Source organism: Nycticebus coucang, chromosome 11 (assembly GCF_027406575.1).
Source record: "Nycticebus coucang isolate mNycCou1 chromosome 11, mNycCou1.pri, whole genome shotgun sequence".
NCBI lineage: Eukaryota > Metazoa > Chordata > Mammalia > Primates > Lorisidae > Nycticebus > Nycticebus coucang.
This window is the reverse complement of record NC_069790.1, coordinates 75,516,304-75,528,491: the sequence shown is the minus strand read 5'-3', so window position 1 is coordinate 75,528,491 and position 12,188 is coordinate 75,516,304. Positions and strand designations below refer to the sequence as shown.

Below are 12,188 nucleotides of genomic sequence, written 5' to 3'. Positions count from 1 at the left end.
TAGTATGAGTATATTCTTGCTTTCCGCAAAGGTTTGGTTTTATATTAGTGCTTTTCCAAAACATTATAAAACATATTACAACTAAAAAGGAGCTTTCAATTCAATTCATTGTTTTTTTGAGAAGCTGTTAGCAGCTTTCTCTGGTGTCATGGGTAGGCATATTTCTGCCTTTCAGGAACCTGTTTCTTCTTGGGAGAAGCAATAAATATTTAACCTAATACAGAGAACGGTTTGGCACGCTATAAAAATAAGGGCAGGATTGTGTGAATAAAAACAGTAAATTTTGGAATCTGGACTTCTATCAGAATGAGCCAGGGAGATTTTAAAAATAAAACTAGTTCCAGACTTCCCCCCCCTCAGAGATTCTGATTCAGTGGGTCTTTTACAAATGGCTCTCCACTGATAGTGATGAAGGTGGTTCATGAAAGATTCCATGTGTAAAAATAATTTAGAAAAGGTAGACGTCAATATAGATTAACATCTGGCGTGACTGTGGAGAGAAGGGAGTACACATCCCCAGCTGGTGAGACTGCGAACTGTGAGACAGAAGGGAGCCCACATCCCCAGCTGGTGAGACTGCGAACTGTGAGACAGAAGGGAGCCCACATCCCCAGCTGGTGAGACTGCGAACTGTGAGACAGAAGGGAGCCCACATCCCCAGCTGGTGAGACTGCGAACTGTGAGACAGAAGGGAGCCCACATCCCCAGCTGGTGAGACTGCGAACTGTGAGACAGAAGGGAGCCCACATCCCCAGCTGGTGAGACTGCGAACTGTGAGACAGAAGGGAGCCCACATCCCCAGCTGGTGAGACTGCGAACTGGTACAACCTTCCTGGGAAGTAGTAGGGAGAGTCCTCAAAGAACTAAAAGTAGATTTACCATTTGATCCTGTGATCCCACTACAAGGTATGGAAGCATCCCAAATTGTATATAGAATCAGCACATTGTGCCCCATAAATGCATTAATGGACACAGTTATGATTTAATAAAAATTTAAGAGAAAAAAAGACATTTTATCATAAAGACATTTGCGCTTGACAGTTTACAACAGCACAATTCACAAATTGCAAAAATGTGGAAACAACCCAAGTGCCCTTCAGTCATGGATGGATTAACAAAATATAGTACATGTATACCATGGAATATCATTCAGCCGTATAAAGATGGGGATTTTGTATCTTTTGTAACTCTTTGGATGGAGTTGGAGACCATTCTCCTAAGTGAACTATCACAAGAATGGATAAACAGACTCATGTACTTGGTACAAAATCAGAACTAGTAGATTAGCACCTACACGCCTCAGTGAAACTCAAATGGGGGGCGTGGGGAAGGGGTGGATGAATTCACCCAGCAGGTACATTTCCCTGGTGTGCTGCACTCGCTCAGGGGAAGGATACCTACAACTCAGAATTTGTGAAAGCAGCCTAGGTAACCAACCGGTATATACCCACACATCCATTTAAAATTAAAAAAAAATTTAAAAATTAAAAAAAATTAAATATTTAAAGTAAAGGAAAAAATTTTATAACTTGTTTTTTTAATTGAGTCTAGAATAGACCATAATCACCAAAGTCATTTAATATAAAGTAGATAACTTAATATTTCTAAAGAAATTTTGTTATACTTATCTAACCATTGTACTAATGAATAAATATTTCTAATCAATAATTGTTGTAACTCTGCCTACATTTAATTTAACTAATTTATTTCCTAGAGTCTTTTTTTTTGTTTTTTTGCAGTTTTTGGCTGGGGCTGGGTTTGAACCCGCCACCTCTGGCATATGGGGCCGGTGCCCTACCCCTTTGAGCCACAGGCGCTGCCCTAGGGTCTTTTTTTTATGTTCCATATTTTGTCATTCAGAATGTACCCTCTGAGGTCAGATTCCCTGGATTCATCTATAGACTCTACTTAACACAGTGCCTTGATAGCAGGAAGTTCTTGATAGAGATTAGGTCTATTAGAATTATTTAGGCCTCTCCTTTAACTCTCTTACCTTTTAACTCTTTTCCTAATTCCCATAATGGAATGCAGCCTTCTTTTTTTTTTTTGTAGAGGCAGAGTCTCATTTTATTGCTCTTGGTAGAGTGCTGTGGCATCACAGCATACAGCAACCTCCAACTCCTGGGCTTAGGCAATTCTCTTGCCTCAGCCTCTCCCGAGTAGCTGGGACTACAGGTGCCCGCCACAATGCCTGGCTATTTTGTTGTTGTTGTTGTTGCAGTTTGGCCGGGGCTGGGTTTGAACCCGCCACCCTTGGTATATGGGGCCAGCGCCCTACCCACTGAGCCAAAGGTGCTGCCCCAGAATGTAGCCTTTTTGATCTCCTTTGCTAGCCCCTCTTTTCCATCTGTCCTTTAAATATGCATTAATCTCCTCATTTCATTTCTCTTTTTATACCCTCCTTTGTCTGACTCTACCCACTCCTGCATGGTGATGATTCCCTAATGGACACCCAGTGTAGATGTTGCTCCCACCTCTAGTTCAGTATTGTCTAATAGAAGTTTAATGCAAGCCCCATGTGTAAGTTTAAATATTCTAGTGGCTACATTTAGAAAACAAAAAGTAATAGATGAAATTGTTTCAATAATGTATTTTATTTACAGTATTTAATGTAAATAATTTTATTTACATTACATTTATTTAATACAGAATATATAAAATATTTAACATTTCAATATAATGTCAATATATAAATATATATAATACAATATATATTTTTAAATATATAATACAATAAAAAGTATTAATGAGGTATGTTACATTTCTTCTTATTACTGTGGTAAGTCTCCAAAATCTGGTTTGTACTTTATACTTATAGCACATCTTAAGTACTGGAATATTTAGTCCATATTAAGAGCTCATAAAATTTACAGTTGAAAAGTAGATTCACATACCCAAGTATTCCCTACCTACTTAAAGGTTTTTTAGTAACTGAAGTATCAAAAACTTAATATCCACATATTCCTTGACAAGATTTGTATATTTCTCTTAGAAGAACTGATTTACTTTGAGGCAAAAATTTACTTAAGTTTTTTTCTTGTTTCAACCTAGTATTATTAACACAGGATTCACGGAGATATTGCACAAATTGAAAAGCAACTCTAAAATTTTTAACAACAGCAAGATATTCTTCAACTTTTGCTTGTAGTTTTTATTGCAGACAATTTATAAAATGCTGGAAATTACAGTTAAAATCTTCTGGACATTGAGTCATGTTAGGAAAATGTATAAAATAATTATTAATTGATATTTTGAAAGTTTCCATTTCAACATAAATTCTCTTACTTTTCCAGCTAGTTTTCAAATAAACTCTTGCTTTCCGTGACGTGTAAGAGTTAGCTTGCTCATATGCACTGTGATATTGGTGTGAGAAAATACATCATCATGCCAGGTTTTTGACACTGATTATTGAATAATAAGTTTGCAAGTCTTGTGTGTCAAGAAAAGCTTTAATTAGAGTTAACAATCTGGCGAATCTTTGTAAAACTCTTCTATGACTTAAAGCAATAAGCATTGGCACGAAACACAAAATTCTTAAAGTTATTATCTTCTATTTTTTTCAAGAGTTCCTTAAACTAATGATTGAGAGCATTTGCATGCACATACTAAAAAATTTTAACGCTGTATGCATGACAGTTTCCACAGAGTCACCTTCAAAAAACTGAGCGCAAATATTTGAACATGTGTATTACATTGCTATGAAATAATCACAAACATTAGTCTCTTACTTTAAAAAGCTAAGTCTAGATTTTGAATCTAACGTAGCTAAAGCATTGCTTGTTGTGATAGAACTAATCTTTTTCACATCTTGCTGAAATTATTTTTGAAAGGAAAAATATCTGTGTCTTGAATTCTGGTTTTTGGATAGTGAATTGACATTTCGTCATAGATTTAGAAACCCTTTGAGGGGGATCCTAGCCAATGTATTAATTGTTCAGTGTCTCTTATCTCTACCCTCTTTCAGAGTGCCCTTTTAAAAAATTCATACTTGAACATGCCACTTCTTTGCTCATACATGTTCAGGAGATTATCATGCTTTTATGGTAGCATCCAAATACCTTAACATTCAAATACTTGATCTCGTCTGCCTGATATTTCCAACTTCATCTTTCGTCCAGTCATGCTGAACTTGTAACTCTCCCAAAAGGCCATTCTCTCTTCATTCTCTGAGCCATTCTACTTTTACTCCCGGAAGAAGCACCTCTCCCTGCCCCCACCTGTCTTCCTCCTACTATTCTTTCAAAATGCAGCAAAGAAATCATCTTCTCTGGAAACATCTCTTGACACCTCCAATCAGCTTGGATTAAGCATCTCTCCTTTGCCCCTTTCCTCACCCCAGCACCTTCTGAACAAGATCACAACACTTACTACCCCAGGTTGTAATCATCCATGCCAGCTCCTTGAGGGCACGGTCCGTGTTGTCTGTTTCCCTAATGCCAGGCACAGTTCCTGGTATGTAACAGGTTTTGGCATATCCATTAACTATCTGATCGTTTATGCTGTGTGTGCTCAAGGGATATCTAACTAACCCTGTGTAATAAATAACTGTTCCACGTGTAAGTGGTTCTACTGTTCATTCTAGCAGAAACGTATTTCTTTCAACTAAATAGAGTTGGCTGTCATATTTTAGAACGTTTATTAGCATTTTATTCTTTTTTTTTTTTTTTATTGTTGGGGATTCATTGAGGGTACAATAAGCCAGTTACACTGATTACAATTGTTAGGTAAAGTCCCTCTTGCAATCATGTCTTGCCCCCATAAAGTGTGACACACACTAAGGCCCCACCCTCCTCCCTCCATCCCTCTTTCTGCTTCCCCCCCATGACCTTAATTGTCATTAATTGTCCTCATATCAAGATTGAGTACATAGGATTCATGCTTCTCCATTCTTGTGATGCTTTACTAAGAATAATGTCTTCCACTTCCATCCAGGTTAATACGAAGGATGTAAAGTCTCCATTTTTTTTAATGGCTGAATAGTATTCCATGGTATACATATACCACAGCTTGTTAATCCATTCCTGGGTTGGTGGGCATTTAGGCTGTTTCCACATTTTGGCGATTGTAAATTGAGCTGCAATAAACAGTCTAGTACAAGTGTCCTTATGATAAAAGGATTTCTTTCCTTCTGGGTAGATGCCCAGTAATGGGATTGCAGGATCAAATGGGAGGTCTAGGTTGAGTGCTTTGAGGTTTCTCCATACTTCCTTCCAGAAAGGTTGTACTAGTTTGCAGTCCCACCAGCAATGTAAAAGTGTTCCCTTCTCTCCACATCCACGCCAGCATCTGCAGTTTTGAGATTTTGTGATATGGGCCATTCTCACTGGGGTTAGATGATATCTCAGGGATGTTTTGATTTGCATTTCTCTAATATATAGAGATGATGAACATTTTTTCATGTGTTTGTTAGCCATTCGTCTGTCGTCTTTAGAGAAAGTTCTATTCATGTCTCTTGCCCATTGATATAAGGGATTGTTGGCTTTTTTCATGTGGATTAATTTGAGTTCTCTATAGATCCTGGTTATCAAGCTTTTTGTCTGATTGAAAATATGCAAATATCCTTTCCCATTGTGTGGGTTGTCTCTTTGCTTTGGTTATTGTCTCCTTAGCTGTACAGAAGCTTTTCAGTTTAACGAAGTCCCATTTGTTTATTTTTGTTGTTGTTGCAATTGCCATGGCAGTCTTCTTCATGAAGTCTTCCCCCAGGCCAATATCTTCCAGTGTTTTGCCTATGCTTTCTTTGAGGATTTTTATTGTTTCATGCCTTAAATTTAAGTCCTTTATCCATCTTGAATCAATTTTTGTGAGTGGGGAAAGGTGTGGGTCCAGTTTCAGTCTTTTACATGTAGACATCCAGTTCTCCCAACACCATTTATTGAATAGGGAGTTTTTCCCCCAAGGTAAGTTCTTGTTTGGTTTATCGAAGATCAGGTGGTTGTAAGATGTTAGTTTCATTTCTTGGTGTTCAATTCGATTCCAAGTAGCATTTTATTCTTATTCCTAAAAAGTCTCTAGCCATTTTATTTGTTTAGTGTGACCTAAGTTTTATAACTGCATTTGTGATTGTGTTGCTGGACCTTGCTTTTGTTACTAATTGATCATCTTTCCCTTTCCTCTCTTGGTTTAGCTCCAACAGAGGCCACAGCGCACTTACATCTAGGTAAGTGTTTAAGATTCTGGTCTTACCCTTGAGTTTATCTCCTTGTTTGACTCTTCTGGCTATGTAAGCAGATGTTGTAGAGCTGACAGAAATCTCTTTCCTTTCTGATTCACTGATCCTTTGACAAAGAACCTGCCTGTGGAAGTGATCATTCTGCACAGCTGGGCGCCTGTCAAGGGACATTTGTACAGGTTGGGACCTCATCCCTGGGATCCCGTTGAATGTGACTTTTTGTGTCCTAATGGTGAATTTTCCCCTGGGCTCCTACCTGTCATAAATACCAGAGCACAGAGGCTTAGGGTAAAGAGCTAAGAATGGGGAAGAATTGAGGTCACTTCAGATTTGAATTTTCTGCTCAAACTAGTACTCATTTGTGAAAAGAGAAATAATTTGGTCATCTCTTTAAAACTTGGCATGAGACTGTTTAAATTTGCTTTTTAAAATGGCACCACAGGGCCAGGTGCATTGGTTCACGCCTGTCATCCTAGCACTCTCAGAGGCCGAGGCAGGTGGATTGCTTAAGCTCAGGAGCCTAACAAGTTCACTAGCCTGAACAAGAGCAAGACCCTGTCTCTAGTACAAATAAAAAAACTAGTCAGGTGTGGCAGGCAGGCACCTGTAGTTCCAGCTACTCAGGAAGCTAAGGCAAGAGAATCGCTTGAGCCCAATGGTATGAGGTTGCTGTGAACTATGACAACACAGCACTCTCCTCAGGGTGACAGAGTGAGACCTGGTCTCAAAAAAACCCAAAAAACAAAAGGCACCGTAATTTTCTCATAGTGGTGCACAGTTCCTTAGGCAAGCGTGTATGAAGTACAGATTCTGGAAACAATCTAACAATCTGCCTGGTTTACCCCACCTTCACTGCTTGCTACTTACATAACACCAAGCACATTTACTTAACCTCTCTATGCCTCAGTTTCCTCATCTGCAAAATAGAATCAATAATACTGCCTACCCCATAGGGTTGGTATGAGGATAAAATTTATTTATATTTGTAAAGTATACAGTGAATGATATAGTAATGGTTGAAAATAAACATATGAACTATTAATATAATCAGTGAGGCTTACCCATTGCCTTTGTTTTTAAAAAAAAGGTCTCTAGAAAACAAGCGATGATCTCTCGGAGTGAAGTTTCTCGGTTGTGTCAGGAAGACCTTTTTTAAGAGCAGTTTCCCACATTCTGCTACTTAAGAAGAAAGAAAAGAAAGCATCCTAGCTGGGTGCAGTCTTTTCAGATGTCTCTCTCTGTGGGACTTCCAGATAGGTCGGTTATTTGTCTCTTGGGCTTTTCCTTTCAACCCATAAACCCAATTAATTTCTTTATCTCTTTGGAAAATCTGCCTTGAGATGCTCTACTTTTATGTAATTCTACAGCTTGGAGCTCCTCTTATTTGGCAGACAAATGTTAAGCCCTTAGAAGCACGCCTTCTGGCAGCCAAGACAGGCTGGTGACCTGCGGTGGCCCAGCCAAGGCTCAGCCACACTGGGTAACTGAGAGAGCTGTACCCTATGGGCATTGCAGGCGCAGACTCTAATCGCTCTGAGGAATCATTAAATCACTCTCATGCACAGAGCACATCACAGCCTTCTCTCTAGCGTGTATCCATATTCTCCCTGTTCTCATGCCTAAGGCTTGGAGCCTAAGCCAGTCCTCCCAATCCCTGCTGATTCACTGGTTCCCAGGGCTTCATTATGTGCTTGCCTGTTGGCAGCCTGGTGTAAAGGGGGTGAGGACTGCCATAGGAGGGATGTCACCAAACGGAATTTGAAAGTGTGCTTCCTCGTACTTAGAAGTGATTTTCCCAGGGAGTTCAGAGATTTATATTTGAGTGAGCCCAAAACACGTGAAATATCACCTTTTAAAAACATCGTGGGTTCTGTTTGTTAATCAAATAATATGATTTAAATTTTTTCAAAAGGCTTTTATTACCTAGTTCAAACAAAATTGGAAAGGTCGAAACAATTTATATGAGCTGAAATACACTTCCTAAGCAAACCATAGAAATCAGATGGGAGTGTTTTTTATAAACTACTAAATTAATGATTACAACTTGTGTAGAAGGAATTATCATTTCTCACAGAACCTTAAAAATGAGCACACAGACATTGTAACTGGCCATGAAATTGTTTTTACTTGTCCATCCTCTAGTCAGTAGAAATATGTACTAAATAGTTTATGAAAATAATCTTTGCTCTTGACATGTCCCCACAAGTACTTAAAAATAGGAATTTCATAAAATCTCAAGTATTATTTTGATAATATATTTAAAGCCATGTATGGTTCCCTGGCATTCCTCTTGACTTCTAAATTGACTTTATCTGGCAATTTTAGTTACTCATATAATTTCTTCTGTGCTCTTCTAAGAGGAAGAAAAAGCTAACAATTTGAAGCACGTTATATAAAAAAAAAATGAATGAATACAGGGAATGAGAGAAAGCAAGGCAGGATAAAAGGAATGTGAGAAAGAGAAGGAAAAATGAGTCAGTAAATTATAGCAACTTTAGCTAACAGTAAATAGCCAGAATGTTCCGTCCACTTCCAAGCTTTAAACCTAGTGAGATATTGAATCTGTCTGGACAGCTGTGGGGACCCATGGATGAAATGTGAGAGACAAGTCCTCTAGCCTTTCCTGTAGGTCAGTGCTGACCTTGGCCTCCCTGCCTTTCCCATCTGATGACATTGTGGGAGGGAGGGGGCTTTCTAGTTTTCAGACTTCTGGTATCTCAACAGCAGAGCCTTTACCCTTGTCCTTTAGTAGTTGAGGGACCAAATACAATCAACTGCTCATTTAAAATTCAGTTTCAATTTAAAATACTGTGATTCTTCATAAATACAGCACGTTAACACTCTTGTTTAGCTAAATTTACTGTTACAGTATAATTCCTTCCTAAATACTTTCTTTTTCTTTTAGCTGAAATACATAGTGACAGCATTATCCTACGAGATGACTTTGACTCCTATCGTCAACCAGAATTAAATCCAAATATATGGTAAGTTATAAAAATGTGCCTCACTTTTGTTTGTTTAATGAAAAGTCTGATGCCAGCTCCTGCCTAAAGGAGCAGTTACTTAAAATTAAATTGCTGTTTAGTGCTGAGGTATCAGTGAGAATTGTTAAAGTATGAAACTGGGCTTAATGTAGACTGCACACAATTCCTATTACTTGACTTTACAAACTGAATCTAGGTACTCCTCAAAGCCATGGGTTATTTTCTTTTTTTGAGTTTTACAAGATCATTATGTAGAAAACATTATGGTGTCATGTGTCTAATAATTGCATTTATGCCAAGTGATAGAAGGGAAATGATTAATCTGAAATGACAATTGATTTGAGTCATACTTCCAAATAATGACTACGTTATTGGGTCACCTTATTATTTATATTCTAGTCTTACTTTCAAAGGCTAAGTTCAACTCCATGGGATTTTTGAGGGCAAATAAATAATGAACCAAACTCTCTCATTAAGAACTTGTTGAATATATAAATGGATGTCTGAATTTATTGGAAATTTATTGTATTTTTGCTGACTTTGAATGAATAATTCTGATGACCCAGAAATACAATGAGTCTGCATAATTTGGAACAATATCTGAATTTGTATTTTCTGTGATACAAAACATTATTTATGGACAATGAAGAGTCCAACATAAATTAAAAACTCAAATGTAAACTTTCAAGTTAACAACTAAAATCCAAGTAGTACTCAAGACTAAAAAAGAGAATAACTGTTTTTGTTCTTGAGTGTCAGCATATGATATTCTTTCTGTTTTCTTTTCAGTATTTTAATAAATATTTATCAATAATTATTTGTATAGTGAATTAAAAGGAGGTATGATCCTCATTGTAACTAATAGTTTAGTAAGACTCTAAAAACACATTTTTTAAAAGCCTGTCATTCGGGATAGAAATTCCTACATGTGAGGGAGGGGAACAAAAACATACTGTAGGAATTCCAAAAAGGAGAGACAACTCTAGTGGGAAGTTTTTGGACAAAGTGGCCCTTGACCCAAGAGTTGAAGATAAAACATAGATAGAGAGTTGGGGCTTTAATAGTAGGCAAAGAACTTTTATATCTTTTTAGAAAGAAATATAGATCTAGATAGTATAACTATAGAAAAAATATCAGACCAGACAGAAAGTCTAGTCATTTCTCTGTGAATATGCCTTTAAATATACATTTCCTAAAATAAATTGAAAATCTTTAATAAGGAAAGGCAAAAAGGAAAAAAAAAAAAAAAACTTTCTAAGCTCTACTTTTACCCAGGAAAAATTCTCTACTTCTGACATTTGGCATTTTTATATTCCACTAATAAGGATGTTATCAGATGATTTGTTTCTTTTGAGGCAAGTTCATTTCTGTCAAGCTAATTCATTTCCTTCAGTGACTTTTCTTGACAAATACAAAATGTGACTTTAATGGGGTTCAAATTCTGTTGTTTTTGAAATCAATAAAATGTGATTGATTTTGCTTCACCCATTTTCATGATTGATCTGATATATGCTTTCTTGACCAAAGTTATGGATTTTGTGTCCCTTTTAGTTAAGCCATGGTTTTTCCTACCTTTTAAAAGATATTTTTCACCTTAAAAAGTCAAGTTTTTCTGTCTTCCATCAAATATGCTTCAGAGTGATTTTACTTTATTCCTTATTTGTCCACAATCTCCTTCACTTAGCCTCAAGAAGATGTAAAAAAAGAGAGAGAGAAAAGAAAAAACAAACAAACAATGAACCTCTCACTATTTGAGAGATGACTGCTTTGAGCTAGAGGTGGCAGAGGCTCTGCGGTCACGCCAGTCTGGTTTGATTCTTGAGCAGACCACTTGCCAGTGGAGGATCTTGAGAAAAGCAGAAAGCTTCTTCACTTCTCTGAACTCCATTTCCTTGCAGTAAAAACGAGACAAATACTATCCTTATAGCATTGTTGTAAACTTTAACGAGTGTGAAAGGGTCTGGCACCGTGCCTGGTGTGTTGCAGGTGTTCAATGCAAGTTCCTGTGATGTATTTGTACATTGGACTCTTTGTCTCTTCTGTGCCCAAATGAGATAAAAATGTCATGAATATTAAAATAGTCTTTAATTTATTTGACCAAGTCCACGTTTTCCTTTGTTTATCCAACTTTTCACTTGCATTTGAATGATAAACAAATACCAAAATAAATATACATTTATTATATAATCTATGGAACATGTATTAGTGAAATCGCATTATAGCAGAATCAGAGAGGAGGACATAAAGAGGGTATTAGTTGCCTTGAACCCCATACAAATAAACATAATGTTCCTAAAGCCAGAAACCAACACCCAGTAAAATCAGATATCCTGGTGAAATATTTTCAGTGAAGTAGCAAAGCTTTGCTTTGTTTTGGAAACTTAGAGGCAATTTTCACCCTCCTAAGTCTCTACTTTCTTGGTACATGTTTTGTCACATAAGTTTTGTCTCCTAATACTGTCTTTGATCCTATTTACCCCAGAGAAAAATCTGAAACCCCCAATGTGGCAATGTGGAAGAGAGAATCCTCGCTGCCAATTCTGTCTCTGCCCCACTGCCACAGACCACCAGATAGAAGCACAGCACCCAGGTGTGCCCCTTGGACCAAATTCTCATGGCTGAAGACATCACCAAATAATCTGCCTCAAGGGAAAAATAAAAATAAGTTACTTACATGAGCATGTTTCTCCCCTGGGCTTCTAAAAGCATATGCATTAATTAATTTGTAATTTTTTGGGGGGTGGGGGAAGGGACAGTCTCACTCTGTTGCCCAGGGTTTAGTGTTGTGGCATTATCACAGCTCACGGCGACCTCAAACTCTGGACATGCAAGAAGAGAAAATAAGAAACTGAAGTTATGTCTGTGCAATGTTGGGGAGGTGGATCAATTTAAAAGCTAAATCATTCATGACTTGCTTCTGTTAACTTCACCAGTGGATCAACTTTTCATTCTGTTTCATGTAACTCTTTAATATCTAGGTTTGTTATCTCATGTACAAATGACTGTACATAAAAAACAAGGAACATAAAACT

The 12,188-nt window shown here is 37.4% G+C and overlaps 1 protein-coding gene across 1 annotated transcript in view; it reads left to right on the top strand.

The window, feature by feature from the left end:
* Nucleotides 1-12,188, top strand: part of RELN (reelin) — a 533,405-nt gene that overhangs the window by 216,563 nt on the left and 304,654 nt on the right. The window contains exons 5-6 of the mRNA XM_053609340.1: nucleotides 6,128-6,160; nucleotides 9,078-9,156. Coding sequence (XP_053465315.1) covers nucleotides 6,128-6,160; nucleotides 9,078-9,156 — 112 coding nt within the window. The remainder of the gene's footprint in view (nucleotides 1-6,127; nucleotides 6,161-9,077; nucleotides 9,157-12,188) is intronic.